The sequence below is a fragment of the Pundamilia nyererei genome, unplaced genomic scaffold (assembly GCF_000239375.1).
Source record: "Pundamilia nyererei isolate P.nyererei 1_Seehausen unplaced genomic scaffold, PunNye1.0 scaffold00132, whole genome shotgun sequence".
NCBI classification, from domain to species: domain Eukaryota; kingdom Metazoa; phylum Chordata; class Actinopteri; order Cichliformes; family Cichlidae; genus Pundamilia; species Pundamilia nyererei.
In genome coordinates, this window is record NW_005187533.1 from 421,799 (window position 1) to 444,492 (window position 22,694).

Here is a 22,694-nt window from a genome sequence, read left to right on the forward strand (position 1 = left end):
ATAAAATCTGAAACAAGAACATTTATTTGTACAGACAGAATATGTTCAGACTGTCAACAAAGCGTCTCTTCCAGCTGCTCTGCACTACCGTACCTGCCACACAGCTGCTAAACCGAGGCTGAAATGTCCAGAATGACCTTTGTAGCTAGTGTGGATTTGGGCACTGAGTACAAGCTAAATTACATTCCTAAGATGTTTATCACATTTGTTCAATTTTTTTTTTTTTCACGGTCAGACTTGGAACATAGCAGTGGCAGTTGCAGTCACATGACCTGAGGAACAACAGCACCTGTATTGGTGTTTGCAGCAGTCTGGACCCTGGGAGTGACTCTTCAAAGTCACCTGTACTGTACAAACCCAGCAAATCAGGCCGGATGACCTTTTTTCTTGTCACTTTCATGTGTCCACAGGCCCCCCCTCCCACTGTCCGTGTCTGTCGGGCAGCAGTTAGTCTTTAAGAAACACCAGCATGTAGAGCAGTCTTCCCCATTCTCTCTTCTGCTCACATCAGGGGTGGTGCGCTACAGCACTGAGGTGTTCGGCTGAAGGTTACTGACCACTCAGGAAGGCGAGATGGCCTTTAGTGCATTTGTTGGCATAGTGGCCCTTCTCACCACACTGCAGACAAGAGGAAGACAGAAATGAAGCAATTAACGACATTTACTGCATGTTCCAGTTGTTCCCAGTAGCGAGAGAAAAAAGAAAAAAGAAATCCTCTAATTTTAAAAAGGAGATTGTTTTAAGGGTGTTTTCCCTTCTTTATTTACAGTCATATGTGCTGTGAGATTGGTGGCTCTGTTAAAAGTGTACAAGGTTTAAATAATGATATCAGTGAATGTCCACGTAAACCCTATAACCCAAAACCCCAGGCTGTTGGAACAGCTGCTCCACCCACATTCATACATGTTCAGCATACAATTTGCAAGAGACAGCCAATCAGAAAAAAGTGGGAAGCAAACTTAAAACTGATGATTCCAGATTGTGTTTGAACTGAGGGGCCAGACTCTTGTGCACATTTTTCATCCCAAAGAGATTTGTGTCACCACCTTTTGCTTTTAGGCAAACGTGTAAAGTGCTACACTGTGGAGAGCCAAGAAATTCAGAAAATTGTTCCCCTTTAAGAAGCTGGATAAATTCACAAGAGCACCAGTGATCCATCTTATTCAAGGCTCACTGCAACCACGCAGAGGAAACCAGTATTATAGGTAAAACCTTGCAAGTGCATCTAAACTTGAGAAAAGTCTGGTTTTAATGATCTAAATGTATGGCCGGTGCATGCTTTGGCAATATAACCAACCACAGTTTGATTAATGATTGCAATTACGACCAAAGCGAGAGACTGGCATAGCTTTAATCACACAGATGTACAGCCGACTCACCTTGTAGCAGGTGACTTGGTCCAGCGGACGAGGCCCTCTGTTGGCATTTAGATTGTTCTGCTGAGACACAGTAGTCGTGTTGTTCTGCTGCCGCTGGGCTGGGATGGAGTTTGTGAGCTGGATTAAGGAGAGCGACGAGCGACCAATGGTAGGCACGGGCTGCGGCAGGAGGCAAGCAGAGAGACTGTTTTCACTGTGCACCTCAGCAACAGGAACAAACAGTTAAACAGAAGCACCGAGAGTCATGCTGATTCATCCTCTGAGATGGATCCACGCCGGCATCGGGATGCATCATTCGAGTGTTTGTGTGCATTCTTACCTTTGCCTGGTTCTGGTTTTGCTGTGGGAGAGGAGGCTGTTCAGAAGCGCCCATAGGCAGCTCAAATCGGGGGCTGTGGAGGAACATCAACGTATAATTTACGTTACTGCAGGGTGAAGTCTCAAAAAACTTTTAATGCAGCTATCCATCATTATAAAATCAAACAAAGACCATTTATACTGGAGTGTAATGTAATGAAATTCCTGCACAATTGCTTGGCAGATTTAACCAACTTAATGTGGAGCAGCGGTCCTATCAGGAATCATACCTGTTGTGTAGGAAGTAAATGTAACAGGACTACTTACTGCATAAATTTACAGGACTTTCCTTCTGGACAGAAGCCCACCAAATAGTTCACACAGATCACCCTTCTGGTATGTCGGTGTCGGCAGTCAGGACCTGAGGTAAGAAGACGGAGACACAGATGAGGACAAATAATAAGACGTATTATGTTTTTCTCCATTTAAACCACAGAACAGACAGGCTACGTCTATAAGCAGTGGGTTTGTGGTATTAGTACCAGAATTTGACCTTACCGTGTTTGCAGAAGCCTCGGTCATACCAGGGACAGTCTTTGATCTTGGACTCTGGATCTATGTGTAGGAAAGGACACTCCTTGTTGCTGCATTCACCTGTGAGGGTCACAGAACAAAACATTAATCAGTACGGCATTCATCTGACAAGATCTGTGCAAAGTTTAACCAAATAAATGCACTCATGATGTCAACTCACCGAACTTGGAGTAGAAGTAGCATTCAGGCATCTTGGTCATGTCGTATTCGTGGAGAAACTCGCACTGGTCTCCCTTCTTACACAGACCTCTGAGCCAGTGCTTACACACCACTGTCTTCTCTCCACTGATGTGACGGAACGGACACATCCCACCTGTGAGACACAGTGCGCTCTGTGACCTTCTCCTCATTAAGACACACATGGCTCTCAGTGTCATGCTGATCACTTAAAACACAATTTAGTACTTTAAATTTGGACATTTTGAGATCAGCAGAGACTGGCCTAATGGCAGGGATTGAAATGGTTACAAAAGTGCTTAATAAAGATGGGGGGGAAAGGTCATTTCCCTTGAAGCTATTAGAGGAGTAATATAATTCACAACATTATGAAAATGGGCTATTCTTGGAAATCAGTGAGGTGCAGGCTACTGTAGCAGTGCGTAAACAGTATATCTAAGGCTGTATTTAGACATGAGAGGTCGAGCTTGCTTAAAAAAAGGTCAACCAGCACCGATCTGTGCGTTTGAGTGGCGTGAAGTGTCTAAACTTTAACTTTACGGAAGTTAAAGAGTTCATTGTTGGGGCCGTTCACGCTGCAGTGACATCACCACAGAGTTGAGACCATGTTGTGATTTTACCTTTCTGACACGCAGCTCTCATGAAGAACTCACACACAGCAGACCCGGACTCTGCAGAGACACACACGATCACAGGGTCAATGAACATAAGTAGTCAGTGGCGGTCAACTCTCCCCTCGTCACCTTTACCGTTAATTCCGCTTAAGGTTAACCCGCAGCGGGCTTAGTACCAGCTAGCATCCCAGCACTTACTATCCATGCCGGGGAAAGGCAGCGGCTGGGCTCCCAGCTGCTGCTCCACGGCAATCTCCAGGTCAAACTTGATGTGGTCCACGTTGGCCAGTAAATCCTGCATGTCCGCTGCAGTCTATTCACTCCTCCGATCAGATAAATGTCCGTTTCGGTTAAGCTAGCTCGAAGTCTAGCTACTAGCTACCAAGTTCCCTCTCAGCCTGCTAAGGCGGCTAGCCAAGCTAACTGATAAGTTAGCACCAAACTCCAAACTCCGATACCGAGAATACAACAGATGCCGTAGTTTATAGGTCTAATGTCGGTTTTAAAGACAAGCCATGGACACGACCGGCCCGTAAATGTTTGTATGTCCCCGAACTACTCCTTGTTCTGTGTGGATGATGGGAGGCGCGCAGGCTGACCTCCGACCTGACAAAATCAGACAAGACTAAACGATCGCAGAGCGCTTCGTTAAATCCACAACTCAACAGTAAGTTTCAGTTTTTCCACATGATGAAGAAATGCTGCTTTAGTCAAATCTGTCAGCATTTCTCTTTGGGCTTAAACTGTAAGAAATGAGAAAAATTACAGGAAAAAACCGTGGAGCCAAAACAGAAATTTCTATAGTAGATCATTTGTAATCTGAATGTAAGAGCATTGAAATCAGAAATTACTGTAGTAGCATGAATAGCCAGGGGGGAGCTGGAAGGAAAAGATGTAAAACTGATTACATTTGGATTCTGGTGCCCCTTTATGTCTGACACCATTGGTACAAAACATATTTTATATCAGTCTGTGTGGTTCAGAGGCCCGGCAAGGTTTTATTCAGCTTCACTGAAGTGTTTTTTTTTTCTTTATAAAATCCATCGCTGTTGCTTTCGTGCATTTATTATGATTATTATAGAGCTTCTCAGTGGGAAAGCTGAGGGTACTGGGATGTGTTATTTTGATCTTCAATGATTGATTGATTGAATCTTTATTTTGAACATGTTGAAAAAGTACAACAAACTAGAATTAAAAGAGACAAATGAACAAAGCAAAACAAAAGGAAAACGAGCAACCACAACTCCAAATAACATTCATGTTCAAAAAGGAGCAGGAAGAAGCATAAGCTTATTTAATCCCACCCCTTTTCCACTATCTAGTATCAATAGACTACAGAAATACCTCATTGCAATTACATTATATGTTATGTGTAATTTCTTTTTATATATACATATATGTTTCTATCTATCCATACATACGTATATACACACATATACACATCATGTTGAGCAAAACCTGATTTTGGCTCATTTGAACCCAAACACTAATCAACACTTCTCAAACCGAGCTTGTCTGTTGATGGAGTTCAAGTTCAACTTTTATTCGCCACATGCAGTGGCATGTCGGGGGGCAGGTTGCCCTGCATTCCACTGCAGGGCAACCTGCCCCCCGACTTTACACACACAACACAGACATCACATAGGGATACAAGTCAGAGAACGGTTGCATTACAGAAAAAAACAATGAAATATACACTACAATGGGAAAGTACAAGAGGAAAAAAAGAGACCTCTACTCATACTGGGCTATAGGAGGACAGCATGAGAACAGGAAACAAAAAAAACTCCTCAGGACAGAAAGCACATAAATGTCCACAGTACAACATTATAGAGCACGTGACGAGCAACAGGGTTGGGTAGGGGAAAGGAGTAATCCCAGGCAACACAGCAGCCATCCTGCCCCTCGCCGTCTCTCCAGTGCGGGTCCAGACCCGCCTCATGTTCCCAGGAGGCAACAAGCATCGAAGGCATTGGAAGGGGAGGGGGGATGTGTGAGTGCTTATCAGTGTAAGTGTATGTGTGTCCGTGTCCATAGTTCAGCTGAGACAGTTTCCTTTGCCCTACCAGGCTAAGTAAACAGTCTATCAGTCCCTCCAGGGCACTTGGGCTCTCCCGAGCCCAGACTTCTCCTTGAGAAAAGGGTGTCAATAGCATTCAGAGACCAGTTGATCAAATCCATAATTCTCTTTTAGGTTTTAGAGAACAGACTGTGAGAGAGTGTTCCAGGGAAAGTAATACACACGAGACAAGACAAGGACACAAGAGACTAAGCAGGGAAGATAAGGGGAAGGAGGAGAGGAGAAAAGTGCGACTGCAAACAAGATTCTAATCTAAAATAATCAAATGTATAGATTAAGAAAAATTTAAAACCCCCAAACCAGTGATTGTACCAACATTTGTAGTTTTCAGTAGAAACATATCAGATCCTTGTTTCCAATAAAATTGGGACACCATGTAAAATGTAAATAAGGTTGTTTGTTTAATTTAAAATTGGTACAAAAGCAACACATGAAAGGTAGAAAATTAGATATTCTTTTTTTAATTGGATGCCAGCAGCATGCTATGCTGTTTCAGTGTTTTCTAATGTCCTGTATCACCTGATCTTTCAGGATTACTGACCGTTTTTCCTGAAAGAGACGATGTTATAGCATATACAGATTCATACAGCAGTATCCAGTTTGAGTGAAAATCCAAGTCCAGGATATCTCTTCACTGAGAATTGTACTAGGAAGAAAAAATGTCTACTGGAGAAAACTTATTTTCACCCTTTGAAACCAACGTCCAGGTTTCACAGGAACACAGGGTCTGGATATTCGACTCTCTGTGGACTCGTTCTCATCAAGGTGATTTGAATTTTAATGACCCCTTAACTTTTATTCTACCAGAATTTTCATTTGTCCAGTGCTCTTGTAATGACATTCCAGCCAGCATCAGCTGTTTTTCTATTGCTGCTAAATCGAGATTATTAAACCACTTTAAGCTTCTAATATCTACTTAACTTAATCAGAGTCCAGAGCACTGATGTACTTAGACTGGGGAAAAAAATAAAGCAAAACAAAAACATAACAGCTGAGGTTTCGTTCATTCTTAGTTTATTCAGAATGTAATTATTTTATTTTCAAAGTTGTACTTACGATACTATATACTGAAAATGTGGTAGTTTGCTACAAAACCTCTGAAGTGTAACCTTAATAAAGATGAAAGTGAGATTTCTGATGAGCTCAAAGCTTAAATATGATTGTAACACCCGACCATGAAGCTAAATGGAAAACACGTAAAAATGGGAAAGGCTCAGTAACAACACAGAATAATTCGATGGTTATTAAATCTGTTTGAACAGAAATCGTGTCTATCCATGCGAACTGTGAGTCGACAGTCAAAATAAAGGAAAAACAAAAACCCAGCATCATATGCCTTCGTACTAATCTTCTTGAATCATCCGTTCAGCTGCATTTAGAGTCTGAACTGCGCTCTACAGCTCGGGTAGACCTGGCATTGGGAATTGTCCGGCGAAAGCCTCCACCTCAGCCCTGATCTCCGCTACCCGCTGCTGGAACTTCTCTCCCTGGGATAATGCCTGAACAAACTCCTTCAGAGTGGCTTTGGGATCCAGACTTTTCTGCACCTCCACAGTCAGTTCAATGCCTGCGGAAGAATGGAAAGCATGGGTTATTTACATTTTGTTTGTGAGAAATCTTTTTACACCAATTCCTCCTTTAAAGAAATAAATTACCTCTGTGAATGAACTCAGCCACTTTCCTGAAGTCATTCTCCACCAAGCCTCTGGAGGTAAGAGCCGGCGAGCCGAACCTCAGGCCGCTAGGTCGCAAAGCACTTTTATCTCCTACAAAGATGTACGAGAAAAACTAAGAATGGGACTTTGCAGAGACACCAATCAAGCAAAAATGGGATCTATCTACTTAAAAAAAATAAAATAAAATAAAAAATCTTATTGTACATCTTTAAATTTCACTTAACTTACATTTTAACTACTGATTTTATCTACTGTTCTGAGTTTATCTACTGTTTTTTTAATCAATTTTAAATCATGCTTTATTGTTTTTGTTTTTTAATTTCTGTGTAAAGCACTTTGAATCACCTTGTTGTTGAATTGTGCTATATAAATAAACTTGCCTTATTCCTCTGCTTCTGAGCATGTTTATGACAAAAGAATTTCCCTCAGGATAAATAAAGTTCTTATCTCATCTTAAATATGAAATGTTCCTTACTTGCCATACTCGTGTATGGAAAAGTACTTTGCCTTACACACACACACACACACACACTTACACACACACACACACACACACACACTTACACACACACACACACACACACACACTTACACACACACACACACACACACAGTACCTGGACAGGTGTTTTTATTACAAGCAATGGCACATGCTTCCAGGACCTTCTCTGCTCGTCCTCCATCGGTTCCCTTGCTGCGCAGGTCCAGCAGGATCAGATGGTTGTCAGAGCCGCCTGCACATTAAGAGATTACAAAAAGGAACATTAGATGAGCATGAAGCTACAAATCATCCATCCACCTTTTTAACCCCACTGAGATAGTGGAGCGCTACACACTGGGCAGGCTACTCCATCACAGAGAGATGATCAATCATTCAGGCTCACTCAGGCTCAGGATCATCAGTTAAGTCAATGACCATATAAGGCTGATGCTGTAATTCAATTTTAATGAATTGATATTTTCCCCCTTTGCACCTACACGCTGCTGCACTCTCGTCTTCCAATCAAAGCAGTGCAGCAGATCTTTCATTAGGCATCTCAAAAGCTATCGTTTTCTTCTTCTGAAAAAGACTCAAAATCAGTTCTTTTGAGAGCAGATCCAATTTTAGGGAAAAGAAAGTCACATGGTGCAAGATCAGGCAAATACAGAGTGTGGTGTGGACCAAAGAACCTTTCAGAGAGAGCAGTGTGGGTCCTGATGAAAGAGGGAACCATTTTCCAACAGTTGTAGCCTCTTTTTCTTCACCCTTAGATAAAAATGTTCAAGAACCCATTTATAGAGTTTTGGTTCAATCCCTTTTGTTAATTCCTCTAGAACCCCGTCCTCTAATCCATAATTATGCTCTTAATGTCAAAGAAAACCGTTAACACAGCCTTGAACTTGAATTCTTTCATCCTTGGCAAGATGAAAGACAGGTGATGTCCAACCTTCTCCAGATATAAATACACCGGAATTGCTTCAATTTGTTTCACGAGTTTATCCCAACTGTGGGATAACCTTTGCCTAAATGTCCTTCATGTTGTGCAAAGATTTCCCTAAGTCTCTTTGTTGATGGACACATTGCTGCAATCATTCTGACGCCTTCATTTGATTTGTTTTCGAACACTCGTTCTTGGGCATCCATGGCGTTCCCCGTCCTCGGCATCCTCCGAAACATTCACAGGATCTTTACTGCCACGCAAACACACATGAACATGCTGGCCTTCTGAAATTTATAAACAACCCTCTCTTTTGAACTATATATAAGGGAGGCTTTATAAAGCATCGCATGCACCATGTCTCATGTTCACATAGGACATCAATCAAATAAGATTGAGCAGGGATGGATGGTCAAGTTATTGCGGGATTGGAAACTTCAAGCCTCTTTTACTCTGAAGAATGAAAAAATAAAAAGTAAAGGGGCTTAGTTATACTTTTTGCATCCATGTTGATTGCTCTTCTCCCACTCAGTGTATTTTCAGCTGGCTGTCATGGCAATTTTCTCTTCCACTTGTCTATTATGGTGCTCTGCAGTACTTACCGGTGACAATCTTGTAGCCATGGTCAATAAGAGCGCTGGATAGAGCCCTGCAGTTAGCGAGAACCTGTAATTGATAGGCCTTAAACTCTGGTGTCATGGCTTGCTTCAGAGCTACAGCAACACCTGCCATTTGTAGGAAAAGAAACAAACAAAACATGAGCCCAGTGAGAGACATGAAAATTAGTAAAAAGCGAAAGTGGAAGAAAATGATGACCTGCGATGGCGTGGTTGTGCGGTCCTCCCTGCAGTCCGGGAAACACGGCCTGGTTAATCAACGACTCCAAGTTGTACAGAGTCTCTTTTCCTTTGGCATCCACATTCCGCACTCCTGAAGAGATGGAGTGAAGACGAGAAAGAGGAGAAGGTCAAATAAAAATAGTGAATTCACAGATATCAGTGTGGGGAAGAGCAGATTTACAACAAGACAAAGGGAGAAAAAGCTTCAGGTCCGTTTTATACCTTTTCTGTAGAAAATAAGCCCAGCACGGCAGCCACGCAGTGTCTTGTGTGTCGTCGTGGTAACAATGTCACAATGCTCAAAGGGTGAGGGCACCACTCCGGCAGCCACTAATCCACTTATGTGAGCCATGTCTCCCATCAGATAGGCACCGTTCTCATTAGCAATCTGCTTCAAGCGGGCATAGTCAAGGTTGCGAGAATAGCAGCTTGTTCCTGAGAAAGACAAAAAAAAGACAAAGTGTAGAGATTTTCTTTTCTTCCCCCGACAAATACCCTCAGATTTAAAGTTCCCAGTCACTGCTCACTGATGCATAAAAGTAAAAAGATAAAAACATAGGAGGGATGAACTACCTGCGATGATGAGTTTAGGGTGGAAGAGTCGTGCATTTTCCTGCAGCCTGTCGTAGTCGATGTAGCCAGTCTCTGGATGGACCTGGACAGAGAAGCAGCAGACCACATCATAACCAGGAGAATAACCTCCTCCTAAACATCAGCAAGACTAAGGAGCTGATCGTGGACTTCACTACAAAGCAGGCGAGGAATTACAAACCCCTCATCATCAGTGGCACGCCAGTGGAGAGAGTGGACAGTTTCCTATACCTGGGTGTCCACATCACTCAGGACCTGTCATGGTCCTGTCACATCAACACCCTGGTTAAGAAAGCCCGTCAGCGTCTCTTCTTCCTCAGAAGACTTAGAAACTTCCATCTGCCACTGAAGGTGCTCAAGAACTTCTACTCCTGCACCATCGAGAGCGTCCTGACGGCAAACATCTGCACCTGGTTTGGGAACAGCACCAAGCAGGACAGACGAGATCTGCAAAGAGTGGTGCGCTCGGCAGAACGCATCATTCAATCAGAGCTCCCTGACCTGCTGTCCATCTACACCAAGCGGTGCAAGTCCAAAGCTAGGAAGATTATGATGGACCTCTCCCATCGCAACAATGGACTCTTCTCACTGTTGAGGTCTGGGAAGCGCTTCCGCTCCCTTAAGGCCAAAACAGAGAGAATGAGAAGGAGCTTCTTCCCCCAGGCTATTCGGGCCCTGAACCAGGTGTAGGACTGGACTCTCCCACACACGTCACTATAAGACTGGACTCTCACACACGTCACCACACGCACCACCACACATTTCCTATAATCCTATAATTTATAATCCTTATAATCTCTTCTGCTATTTGCACATTCTTTACTGTAAATTCCTAAGTTAATTTGTAAATTTTTGTAGTAAATTGTAAATATTGTAAAACTTTTCTTCTGTCATTTACTGGTCGGGCATTGTACAGCTACAAGCATTTCACCCCCATGTCATACTGTGTATGGTTGTGTGTGACAAATAAAATTTGAATTTGAAACCAAAATATAACACCTGCTATACACAAGATGAGGACAACACCACATAGTTGGACTTTGGATAAAACTTGAAACAAAGTGAAATCAGTTGTTTTGATTTTGCCCACATTTACAAACGTAGACAGCCACAGCAGATACTGGTCAATTTTAATGAATCTGACGATATTTTTTTTCAGCATGGATGGCATCACAACCCGTGGGAGATTCAGTCAAACTTCACAGATGTGTAGTTCATTGAGTCTGAAGTACTCACTGGTGTTACAGATGGTGTGCTCCCACCACGAGGTGATTTCTAGTGCTCACTTTTGTTTCCAAAAATCTTATCTTTGACCTTATACACCACCTTAAACAGCAATATCTAGTCAGCCGATCTTATGACTTTAATTGAATGAATTTAAGTATGTAGACATGATCAGCGCAACATGCTGAAGTTCAGATTGAGCATTAGAATGGGGACAAAAAGATGTTGGTCTGAGTGTTTCAGAAACTGCTGAGTGAGCGGCAGTTCTCTGATGAAAAAGCTCTGTCACTGTCAGAGAAGAATGGCCAAACTGCTTTGAGCTGATAGGAAGGGAACAGTAACTCAAATAACCGCCTTGATTCTGTGATTTGTCCCAGCTGTCGTGAGGAAATACAAGAGCACATCGCATCTTTGAGAAATTTGTTCCCAACTCCGACAGAGCCTTTTGGTTCCCGACCATACGTGCGCATACATACCTTGTATGGCATGGACTCAAAGAAGATTGAGGTTGCCGAGATTTTTTTCTTCTCAGTCATGAAGCCGTGCGTCAGGTGACCTCCATCTGGAAGATCCAGCCCCATGATCCTGCCGTGGGGCTCCACAACAGCCGTGTAGACGGCGAAGTTTGCAGGTGACCCTTACAGAGAAGCACAAACGGTATGACAGTAAGTGACAGGAGCACGGCAGATGTTGCATGCCAACGGGTGTAGTCAGACTCAGATTTAAATGCATCCATATTTGATACCCGAGTATGGCTGAACGTTGACACCCCATTTCTCCGAGTCCAGACTGTAGGCCTCCAGTGCTCTCTTCTGACAAAGTCTTTCTAGCTCATCGATATGCTCCGTACCACCGTAGTACCTGTACACATGAATCATGCTCACCATTACAAATAATGTTCATAATGTTAATGCCACACTAATGAGATTGAGCCAGTTGGGATTTTAACTAGATTGTACCTCTGGCCAGGATAGCCCTCGGAGTATTTGTTGTTCATACAGGAACCCAGCGCTTCAAGAACAGCTCTGCTGGCAAAGTTCTCAGATGCTATCAGCTCCAAACCGTACGTCTGCCTGTGCTTCTCTTTTTTAATAATGGAGAACACCTGAATACACACACACACACACACACACCTGTTAGGTGGGAACTCTCAAAGGCCCATTATTAGGTACACATTTATTAGGTAATTTGATGTTTTACCTCCACTAAACACAAACCTCTGAGTCGTTGACTGCCAGCGGCTCCAGCAGCATCTTGTTGTGCGATTCCCATTCTTCTTTGCTTATATGATGGGCGTTAGATAAAGACATGATTGCTGTTTTTTTCTTGGTCTCACAAAGTGGAAATCTAAAAGATGAGACTTTTACACAGACATAAAAACAAAAACAATATCAATTTGAAAGAAACGAACATCTGTGTGTGATGATACAGCATGCAGACAGCGCTGCTGACAAACTGGCCCTACAGATGCTCCATTATTGCAGCACAAAGCCTCAGACAAAGAGTGAATATGCAGCAGCACACCACCCCTGCTACAGTATTATAGTGATAAGGCTAAACTTTGAACCATAGCACTGAACAAAAAGGTCACTGAACTACACAATAAGCCGCATCACTGGTTATTTTGTAACCCAGATAACAAGCTCACTGCTCCATGAAATCCACAGCTGCCAGATCTTTATCAGACTGTCTCTCCTCATGACAGTCATGCATCTGTGCAGCGCATGCTTCTCATTACATCTCCTGACTGACCCAGAAAGACAGCAACAGCTGTTCAGTGCACACGCTGGCTAAACCTGAACTGAGAGGACCCCTGAACACATCATCAAGTTAAAAAAACACAAAACGTGAAAACTTCTACCTGCAGAGCTAATCTGCTTTAACGAAGGTTAAAGTGCAAAACACATTTACTTCTCCACATATTTTCTCCCTGCTCGCATTAACATTACCGTCCTCTGTGTGTGAAACTTTAACCAGCTCACCGTCTGCGGAGACTCCCGCGCTGTCAGCCGGACACTGAGCTGAAGTTCGAGCCCCTGAGCGCCAACAGTAATATCTGCTTCTCAGCGGAGGGTAAAGTCCGCCAAACTTCCCACCAATCAGCGCATCGCTTCTTCTTCGTTTGCTTTTTATCCTGCGTGCTACATTCTTTACTGCCACCTTGTGCTACGGGCACAGACATGAAGACGACTGTGAGGAAAACTGGAGATCAGCTCACCGGACACATTATTAGGCACACTTATTAGCATGCTCATTAACTAAAAAATCTAATCAGCCAATCACATGACAGCTCATCTGCATCTCTAGATATGTAGATCAGGTTCAAAGTAACCATCAGCATGGAGAAGAAAGGTGTTTTAAATTTCTATTCTGAGGATTTGCTGTGATATTCCCATACAAACATATGTAGAGTTTACAGAGAATGATCTGAAAAGGGGAAAATATCCAGTGAGCAGCAGTTCAGCTAACCCCCTTCCACCATAGGAATCTTACAGTGGACTGAAAACAGGAGACATTGCATTGGAAAACTTTGCAAAGAATTTTATTTCTTGTAAATGTAGTCATTAATAATAGGAGGGGTTGTGGGTTGTTGTTGTTTTTTTACTTACCTCACATTGGCCATGTTTAGTAGCTGCTTTTCTGGATTTTTAATTTTATATTCAGTTAAAACAAACATTACTTTTGTCCTTGTGCCTTACTCCTCAGTCCCTCACATAGACCGGTGTCTGTGGAAGAATCCCAGCAGATCAGCAGTTTCTGAAATATTCAGGCCAGCATGTTTGGCACCAACAATGATGCCACATTGAGTCACTTAAGTCACCTTTCTATCCCATTTTGATGTAATTCAAATCACCAAATCAGTGCATTCCCAAAAGCACTGATTTGCTGCCAAGTGATTGGCTGATTAGATAGTTGAAGTTAATGAGCACCTAAAAAGATGTACCCAATGAAGTGGCCAGTGAGAGTATATCTATGCATACCATGATGAAGAACAGCTGTAAAATAGCACTTCTCATATCTAACTTTGGACTGTTGGTGCCACCACAAACACACGTCTAACAGAAATCACATTAATTCCATATTAAATCGTCCACAGTTAAGATCAAAGGATAGATAAATGTGATTAATAGCTTCAGTCATTTCAGTTCATTATAAATGTATAACTCCCAAAGAAATAAATTATATTTTCATTGATGCATCTTCTCATGTGTATTTAAACGCAGTTCTGTATTTTTCTACAGTTTTGCATCTGTGGTTTGACTGAAGCTTGTAAAATGTTATTTGACTTTTGTGCGTCTTTATCAGTCTCTCACATCATTGTGGTGGAATTTGTGTGGGCCCACTTTTTAACTCGTGAATGACCTTTCTTACTACAGCAGACAGACTTCAAATTGCTTAGAAATGACCTTATAATGCTCCCAGATTAATGTACAACAACAATTCCTCCTCTGAGATCAGTGCTGAGGTCTGTCCTGTTTGCGTTAACATACACACAGCCCAGCAAACTGACAAAACCTCTGTTTTTATGGAGGTGGCCACACTGACTGATGATCAGTTTATCAAGTTCATTTGATTAGCAGAACTTGCCGCTACTTACTGTTTCTAACAGAATTAAGAGGGTAAGGGTGGACTTAGTTTTTCATGCGAGTCAAATTTAGGTTGATAGGATGAATGGTTTCTTTATCTGAGACTATTTGTGTGCAAGTTAGTTTATTGTAATAAACATAATTTAATAGCAACAAAGTGTTAGAGTAAAACTTTAATTTGTAATACATGCACTGAACCCATCGTGCCATGAGCTTTTTCATGTCATAGAATGAGTGTGGCATCTGGGACACCGATCAAATCTTTATTTAAATGCTCCTAATTATTGGGTTGCAGGTAATGCTTCCATGCATTATACCAATGACTACCACACTTCCAAAGCCATATTTTACTCATTTTAATTTATCAGTTACATTAACTGATAACTATTTGGTTTTTTAAATCTACCTAACGAATGCGGTCTAAACCTGCAGTGAATCGGCAGACTCCACAAAGTAAATATCAGCTGACTTCCATATCAGCGGACCCAGATGTGGACTCTTGCACCTGAAGTTACAAAAGTCTCCTCTACACCAGGACATTCTGGTAAAGAAGCAAATAAATGAACAGACACATTTCACTGGTTCATCTTATTAATCTGAAATATTTTCATGAGTCAGTTATATACAATGTAAGTCCCCCCCCCAAAAAAAACCCAAACAAAAAAGAGTGGCAAAACTCAGTTAGGAAAGTTGAAATTGTACAATGATGAGTTTACCATGTTCAATATCGAGGGGTTCATCCCAATGTACGTGAATTTGATTTCAATTGTAGCTTTACTTCCTGGAAGGAACGAGGCCGTTATTCCCACGCCAAAATATACACAACCCCTCTTCACTGGTGTCTCCTCCGACGGTCACACGTTACAGTAAATATCAAATACTCTTCATAGATCTTCCTTTAAAAATAGTCAAAGATATATTGCCTCAGTCCATGCGCAAGTGAAAACGCTTCGGATACTGTGCATCATTTGAGAGATAGGGAGTTTATTCCTCTAGCTGCTGCTGCTGCCGCTGCCGCCGCTTCTTTTGCTGCAAAGAGAAAATTCAAGATGAAAACAACCAGTTGTTGTAGTGGACCTAGGATTGATTAACTACTAATCCACGACTACTGCAAATGCTGGGATTGTGTCAATACATTTCTGGAATCAGACTAGACATCATTACATGCTTAATAGACCATCTCAGAGCAGGAAATCAGTCACATGAATCACAATTATTTTGGAGTGGACTAAGCAGGATTAAGTACTTTGTCAGCTTTCTTAATTTAATTCTGAACTTCAGTGTGCATGACTCAAGTCACAGCCTGACCTGACTATCAGAAATGTATCTACACATGGCAACAAATGGGTATTATTGTCAAAGGTCTGTTTGACAGCAATAAGTGAGTATATTGTTAGCACAAGGATGCGACAAAATGTAATAAGCTTCAACTGTGTTTTGTGTTCTGCCAGTGTAAACAAGTGCTGTTTTGTTTTGTTTTTTTACTCAGAGTCAACAGGAGACTTCTTTCACACAGAAATACATGCACACACTGTACAGGACAAGAGAGATTTATCAACACTAACAAGTTTATTAAAGTACACCTAATACGCTCTTTCTGACTTTTGTATCAACTGTGGACACTCATGTTATCAAGGTCAACAGTACAAAAAAAAAAGTTCAGGCTTCAAACTGCTCCAAACACTCAGTGTCAGACAGGGTTTTTTTTCTACTGTTGACTCTGTATGACATTAATTAGAGCAGAGATCCTGAACATAGTCATTTCAGGAAGATGGCTCTGGCGTGAACACAGAAGCCTCGCCCACCTGATGTTTCAAGCCTGCTGGTTGGGCGGGACAGCCAATCAAGAGAAAGGTTTGTCTTAAAGGAGGAGACACTAAAACAGCCTATTGCAGACAAAGGACATACCAAAATGCTCAACCAAAGACTAGTATGAGAAATATGGATTATTTTTGAAATGGGAATCATTCAAAGCTATTCTAAAGGAGTGGAACTGAAAACAAGCGCAACAGATCAATGCCGGGAGATACAAGTATGGCAAACATCAATTACAATACTGCCATAACTGTGACAATCTGGCTTTGTAACACCAATAATAACACTTTGACCATTGCTGCAACTCCTCAGGAAAAGTGCAGAGTAATCGTGCTTGCCCTCCACTTGGTATAAGACACAAGAAAAACAAATATGAGCTAATGGGAAAGAAGTGGGACATCTAGCACTTGCAAAATAAGGCAGGGGCACCAATTCAGGTTTTGTACAGTGTAACAGGACAGTGATTTGTCCCTCAACTAAGTCTTATCACCACTTTAAACTGTAAGACATATATTGTTATGTTGTATGACTACCATTGAGTACTGAATTAGAAAAGCAAGGTTTTAGGTAAATTATTTTAATTGATTTAGTAAACATAAAAAACACTTTATTGTAAGAGCCTCTCCTTGCAGTGAGGAAAGTAACTTATTTATTACTAACTGAAAACTGGAGATAAGATGAGTAAAAACATCATAAAACAAGTTCGGAGGTAACAGAAAGTGGACTGGTACTCCTATAGCACCTTTCCATTTTTAAACAGCCGTCTACAATCACACACAATAAATTAGTGCTTTTATCTAACCCTAAGCACCTTTTAATATGTAATATTGTAAACTAAACCTGTTACAATAATAAATATATAATACATACTGTATACTATTAAAAATAGTATGTATTTTCACTCCTCCAGCTGCCCTTAAGATATCATCGAAAAGAATGCTGAACACTAAAAAAAAGTAATAGGGTGTAAGGTGTGCCAATAACAGTGCAGTTTTTCTGAAAATAAATGTAAAGAATTCACTTTCATTGCCAGTTTTCCTCACAGGAAACTCAACATTTACCACCTGGTGTTTAATTCAGTCTGTGCTGTTAAATAACCACTTATGAAATGCCTGCACAGCTGAGGTACTTACCTTTTTTCTCCTCTTCTTTCTTTCTTGCCGCATCCTCTCTCTGTTTTCTAATGATGGCGAGGCGAGCGAGGTCAGCTTTGGCCTGGTCTGTCTTGCCGGCCAAGTGCATCTTCATGTAACGCTCCTTGGCCTTCTGCTTCTCGATCTCTTCTCTGTGCAGAAGAACATGTTTCAAGGTTAGAGGAATGACAGGAGTTCAGTTTTCCTGTAATGTTCTACACACAAAAAGCCTTTATGACACATAGTCACCTCAGATTAGATTTGTGTGTACCAAACAGCTTTTTCTCAAACTGTTAACAATTTGCGGTTCAGGTTCAAAATCCACAATAGTCCAAATCTCATAAGCTCATTGAAAAGGTTTCATTTAATACTATACTTTCAAGTAAAGTCCCCTATTGGCACTAATACAAGGTGACAGGCTGATGACACACACCTCTCTCTCCTTGACAATTGCCGGGGCTCTTCCAGCTCAATCTGCGTCACCTTCTTGGACTTCTGAGCCACTCTGTTGGGGTTCTCAATTTCTATCAATCCCTCGACACCGGCTCTCCTCCTCTGCAGACAAACACCAACATCTCATACAGTGCAAGCCAAACACTAACCACATATTGAGATCATAAGAAGTGCTTTAAGTGTGCACATTAAATAACACATTGGCTTTTATGTACATGATGGAAAAGCTGTGGCAGTACCTGGGAATCTTCATCATCGCTGTCCTCTGATCCAGAACCTGGTAGCTTCTCCTCTGCTGTGTCATTCTGAGCTGCACCTTCCTGCTCCTGCTCTTCTTGCTCTTGCTACAATACATAAATGACTGTTATTTTTTAGATAATACATAATAAAGATGTTTAACTAATCATCTAATCGCTGAGATACTTTAAGAAAAAGAAGTGCAATTTCAACAATACATCTCAATTTCTCTACATGATATATTTTTGTAAAATGGCATAACCCCCTCCCTTTTTTTGGTAGCTCATTAAATAAAAAGGTTCTATAGCAGATGGTGAAAACTGTAACTTTTCAGTCATTTACTTGTTTAGCTGTTACTTAATCACTTTGGTTCAGTATGAGTTGTTATGGGGGGGACTGGCTTTTCTTTTTCAATAAGAAAACCTATGAAAAAAGTGGGCCAGACTGGATTCTTTGCTGGACCGATTCTAGCCCCCTTGCCTTATGTTCGACATCTCTGACGTAACAAGGATAACTTTCAATCAGGAGTGTCTAACAAAAATGTATCCGGCTATGTTTTATTCTTTTCAGCTGTTTTCGCGTTGCATTGTGGGAAGTGTAGTCTCCAGCCGGTCTACTTGTGTGGGACATGACTGAGTGTACACTCCACCAACCTTTCTCCTCTCCTTTTCTGCCTTCATCTGGGCATCTATCTCTTCGGGGCTGGTGTACGTCCGCATCCGACCCTTGTGGCCACCTTTCTTACCTGGAAGGATGACGAAAAACACAGATGTGATCGCATTTTGTACAGAGCACGAAAGAAAGAGCGGGCAGACAGGCATCAGATGAATCTGAGCAGTTTATAGACATGCTGGCACAGGCCTGCTTAATGCTGAAACATCATTCAGAGCGTAGTTATGCGAGTTAGAATGCCGCCCCAGCGGTACATGTCGATCGGGTGGCTAACAGCGGACAAACAAACATACAAAAATGATTTCAGTCCATTCAAACAACTTTTAGAGTCACTCTTACCTCCTTTTGGCATTTTAACAAACTAAGTCTTTACTATAAAGTCCCTAACCAGTGAACACTGACAGAAAACATAAATGTGACGGCAGCGACACAAACTGACAGCTGGCTAAACTCACAGTTGCAATAAGGAGCAGTATATTTTGAGTTGTCCAAGGATATGCCGGTTCATAAATAGTGAACACATGGGTTTTTTTGGTAAGCCCGTATGCCGCTATGAACCACACATAAAATATTCCAAAAAACGTGTTAGTTATTTTTCCAAATAACATTGGCTATCGTAGTGTAGAAATCTAAATAATGCCCTTAAATGTAAGGCAATTTGTAAGACTGCTAAAGTGATGCAATAGACCAGACCCGACAGTAAAACATACTTAACCGTACGAAATAAGTATTTTAGGGGAACTTGCATAGTTTATTAGGCTGAGACAAGTTTTAAGAAGTTACTTAACGCCTTTATAAAGAGGTTATCTTAAGTTTCGCGCAATGACGTCGTTCGAGAGACGGAAGGCCTTTTAATCAACCCCCGCATGTGACGTCATATATACGCGCCTGAGAGGGGCTCGTAAGACAAACAGGAAAATACTTAGAGCGTTTTGTTGCATTTTTAGCTAAACAGAGACAAAATGCCAAAAGTAAAGAGGAGTCGAAAGCCTCCCCCAGACGGCTGGGAGCTCATTGAGCCCACTTTGGACGAGCTGGATCAGAAAATGAGAGAAGGTAGGCCAGGGAAGTTTCTCGGGGTGATCGGCCGTGGGGCTGTGTGCGCAAAGTGAGTCCTGTGTATGACACTGTGAAGCAGCATGGTCTCCCCACACTGATGGATTCGGGTTATTCAGTTTCAGTACATGTTTATATTTGAAACACAAGTTGGCTCTCACCTGAGTTATGTGATGTACCCACAGTAAAAAAAAATTGGGGTGAGGTGGGGTGGGGGCGCGGGCAGTGGTTTTCCTGGATTTCCTGGATTTCCTGTTCACATCAGCTACATCCGGTAACTGGGAAGAAATGGGAAGCTCACCTGGCCCATCATATTTCTGCTTACAGGTGCCAAAATCCTGTGCGGGTTCACCACATTAATACATTGCATTGTATCAGTTCCCCAAGGCAGGTAGTCCTTGTGATGTCATGCTCCTGGTATCAAAGCTAACCATCCTGAATCTTGTTCTGTGTTCTAGCTGAAACTGAGCCGCACGAGGGGAAGCGAAAGGTGGAGTCCCTCTGGCCCATTTTCAGGCTGCATCATCAGCGGAGTCGATACATCTATGACCTATTCTACAAAAGGAAAGCCATCAGTAGAGGTGGGCACAGCCAGCTGAAGTGTTTCCATTACACAGGTTGTGTTTAGGGCAGCTATGGACCACTGCTAGCACTTTCATCTCCTTGGAGGACCACTTTAGTCTTCAAGTATTACAAAAAAACCCTAACAAACAAACAAACAAGAAAACGCCCACAAAATACTTTAAAAAATGTAGTTTTGTTGTTGTTTTTTTTAAAATTTCAGATATTGTATAACAAAACAAAACTGCACAAGTAAACACAATTTTTTTCTAACTTCCAAATGAAGCCTTTTATTAAACTACCAAATAAAAAAATTGGCACTCTTTCTGGCCAGACACGTGACAGCACGTCTGCTAATATTTTGTTTGTATTTAACACAATAAAATATAGACATAAGTGTACACAATAGTTTTTGAGTGCTAGTGAAAATGGTTTTCTTTACAAATAATTCTCTCACTGAAACACTCACAGCCAATCCCTCAACATGTTTATACTCTGCTCATTTTGCCTTCGTATTAAATAATTTTTTGCTTTTTAAAGAACTTGTTTTAACATTGCACTCAACAACAAACAAATCCTCCATAACAAAAAAGGAATTTCAAGGGCCAAATTGCATTATATTTCTTCACGTCAATATACAGGCTGAAAGTGGCCCCTGGGCTGTGAGTTTGAGATCCCTGGTCTAGGTATACGCATTCATAGTGCACTTACTCGGACTATACATGTGGAAAATGCATCTATGAAAAGCCATCAGTGTCTTCATTTGGTCCGGAGACTCGTGGCATTGGTGGCTGGGAAGAAACTCTTATGTCATGGCATCAGCAGCTTGTTTTGAAATGCAGTAAAGGCTAAAGCTGAAAATGTTTTTAAATAACATTAAAACGCTGGGGGGGAAAAAAAACACTGAAACAATAACCCTCTCTCCCCGAGGTAATTTGTACATTGACGAACTCTGGTAGGAGGTACAGGATTCCCTCATGTAAGCCTAACCACTATACTCATTTGTTCTTCTGTTAGTTAAACCGATTAATGAACATGACAGAGAAGTGTTTTTTGAGGTGAATATTTCAAATGATAATTATTAATTGTTATTCATTTATTCATTCAAGTGTGAATGCCTGCTTAGGGTGTTTGTCTTGATTTGTGTTGATGTCTAATTATTGATGCAACAGTTTCCTGATCCAGGACGAGTTTCTTCTATGGGAGATGGTAAAGGTATCTTATCTTAACATTTCCTGTTCTGGAATGTACAAGATATCAAACCTGTACTGTGTTTCTTCCTTGCAGAGCTATACGAGTACTGTATAAAGGAAGGCTACGCAGACAAGAACCTCATTGCCAAGTGGAAGAAGCAGGGCTATGAGAACCTGTGCTGCCTGCGTTGCATCCAAACACGAGACACCAACTTTGGAACCAACTGCATCTGCAGAGTCCCCAAGAGCAAGCTGGAAGTTGTAAGTCTGGCAGTATTTTAGCATTTCTTGCTAGAATCATCTTTTCAAACAGTTTCCAAGGAAACAACAGATTGAGCTTGTTTCTGTTTAGACAGAATTTGTGTGTTTGTATGAAGAAAACACAAAAAGGAAACAGAAAAGGAGACTAGAAAGCTGAAAACGTGACTGTCAAATTGAAGAAAATATGAGCTTATTTTCTTGATCAGGCAAACACGTTCAATGTACAGTAGCTTGCAAAAGTATTCAGCCCCTTGAACTTTTCCACATTTTGTCACATTACAGCCACAAACATGAATCAATTTTATTGGAATTCCACGTGAAAGACCATAGATGGACAGCGTTTGTGAACAGCAGTTTTCAGATCTTGCCACAGATTCTCGATTGGATTTAGATCTGGACTTTGACTGGGCCATTCTGACACGTGGATATGTTTGTTTTAAAGCATTCCATTGCTGCCCTGGCTTTATGTTTAGGGTCGTTGTCCTGCTGGAAGGTGAACCTCCGCCCCAGTCTCAAATCTTTTGCAGACTCCAAGAGGTTTTCTTCCAAGACTGCCCTGTATTTGGCTCCATCCATCTTCCCATCAACTCTGACCAGCTTCCCTGTCCCTGCTGAAGAGAAGCACCCCCAGAGCATGATGCTGCCACCACCATCTTTGACAGAGGGGATGGTGTGTTCAGAGTGATGTGCAGTGTTAGTTTTTCCGCCACACATAGCGTTTTGCATTTTGGCCAAAAGGTTCCATTTTGGTCTCATCTGACCAGAGCCCCTTCTTCCACATGTTTGCTGTGTCCCCCACATGGCTTGTGGCAAACTGCAAACGGGACTTCTTATGGT

The 22,694-nt window shown here is 41.7% G+C and overlaps 4 protein-coding genes across 5 annotated transcripts; 1 reads left to right on the forward strand and 3 right to left on the reverse strand.

Moving 5' to 3' along the window:
* Window positions 1-6: 6 nt before the first annotated feature.
* On the reverse strand, window positions 7-3,686 carry cpsf4 (cleavage and polyadenylation specific factor 4). The gene is made up of 8 exons (XM_005743482.2): window positions 3,260-3,686; window positions 3,068-3,118; window positions 2,431-2,583; window positions 2,235-2,330; window positions 2,004-2,097; window positions 1,699-1,771; window positions 1,380-1,538; window positions 7-618 (listed from the first exon to the last, which is right to left on the reverse strand). The coding sequence occupies exons 1-8, from the start codon at window positions 3,360-3,362 to the stop codon at window positions 550-552; spliced, it is 798 nt and encodes a 265-aa protein (XP_005743539.1). The 5' UTR covers window positions 3,363-3,686; the 3' UTR covers window positions 7-549.
* A 2,452-nt stretch (window positions 3,687-6,138) lies between these two features.
* On the reverse strand, window positions 6,139-13,065 carry shmt1 (serine hydroxymethyltransferase 1 (soluble)). Its single transcript, XM_005743484.1, has 12 exons — window positions 12,872-13,065; window positions 12,107-12,249; window positions 11,849-11,994; window positions 11,635-11,750; window positions 11,366-11,526; window positions 9,648-9,729; window positions 9,297-9,509; window positions 9,052-9,165; window positions 8,838-8,960; window positions 7,435-7,551; window positions 6,797-6,907; window positions 6,139-6,708 (listed from the first exon to the last, which is right to left on the reverse strand). The coding sequence occupies exons 2-12, from the start codon at window positions 12,197-12,199 to the stop codon at window positions 6,536-6,538; spliced, it is 1,449 nt and encodes a 482-aa protein (XP_005743541.1). The 5' UTR covers window positions 12,200-12,249; window positions 12,872-13,065; the 3' UTR covers window positions 6,139-6,535.
* Window positions 13,066-15,053: 1,988 nt separating this feature from the next.
* On the reverse strand, window positions 15,054-20,186 carry pdap1b (pdgfa associated protein 1b). Of its 2 annotated transcripts, none has more exons than XM_005743488.2 (6): window positions 20,004-20,186; window positions 18,768-18,859; window positions 18,117-18,221; window positions 17,858-17,979; window positions 17,425-17,576; window positions 15,054-15,505 (listed from the first exon to the last, which is right to left on the reverse strand). In XM_005743488.2, the coding sequence occupies exons 2-6, from the start codon at window positions 18,831-18,833 to the stop codon at window positions 15,441-15,443; spliced, it is 510 nt and encodes a 169-aa protein (XP_005743545.1). In that variant the 5' UTR covers window positions 18,834-18,859; window positions 20,004-20,186; the 3' UTR covers window positions 15,054-15,440. The 2 variants fall into 2 exon arrangements, with proteins under 2 accessions (XP_005743545.1, XP_005743543.1); XM_005743486.1 differs by lacking the exon at window positions 20,004-20,186 and adding an exon at window positions 19,126-19,253.
* Window positions 19,474-21,893, forward strand: bud31 (BUD31 homolog). Its single transcript, XM_005743485.2, has 3 exons — window positions 19,474-19,842; window positions 20,301-20,423; window positions 21,691-21,893. Exons 1-3 carry the CDS (start codon window positions 19,749-19,751, stop codon window positions 21,876-21,878), a joined length of 405 nt encoding a protein of 134 aa, XP_005743542.1. The 5' UTR covers window positions 19,474-19,748; the 3' UTR covers window positions 21,879-21,893.
* Window positions 21,894-22,694: the final 801 nt, after the last annotated feature.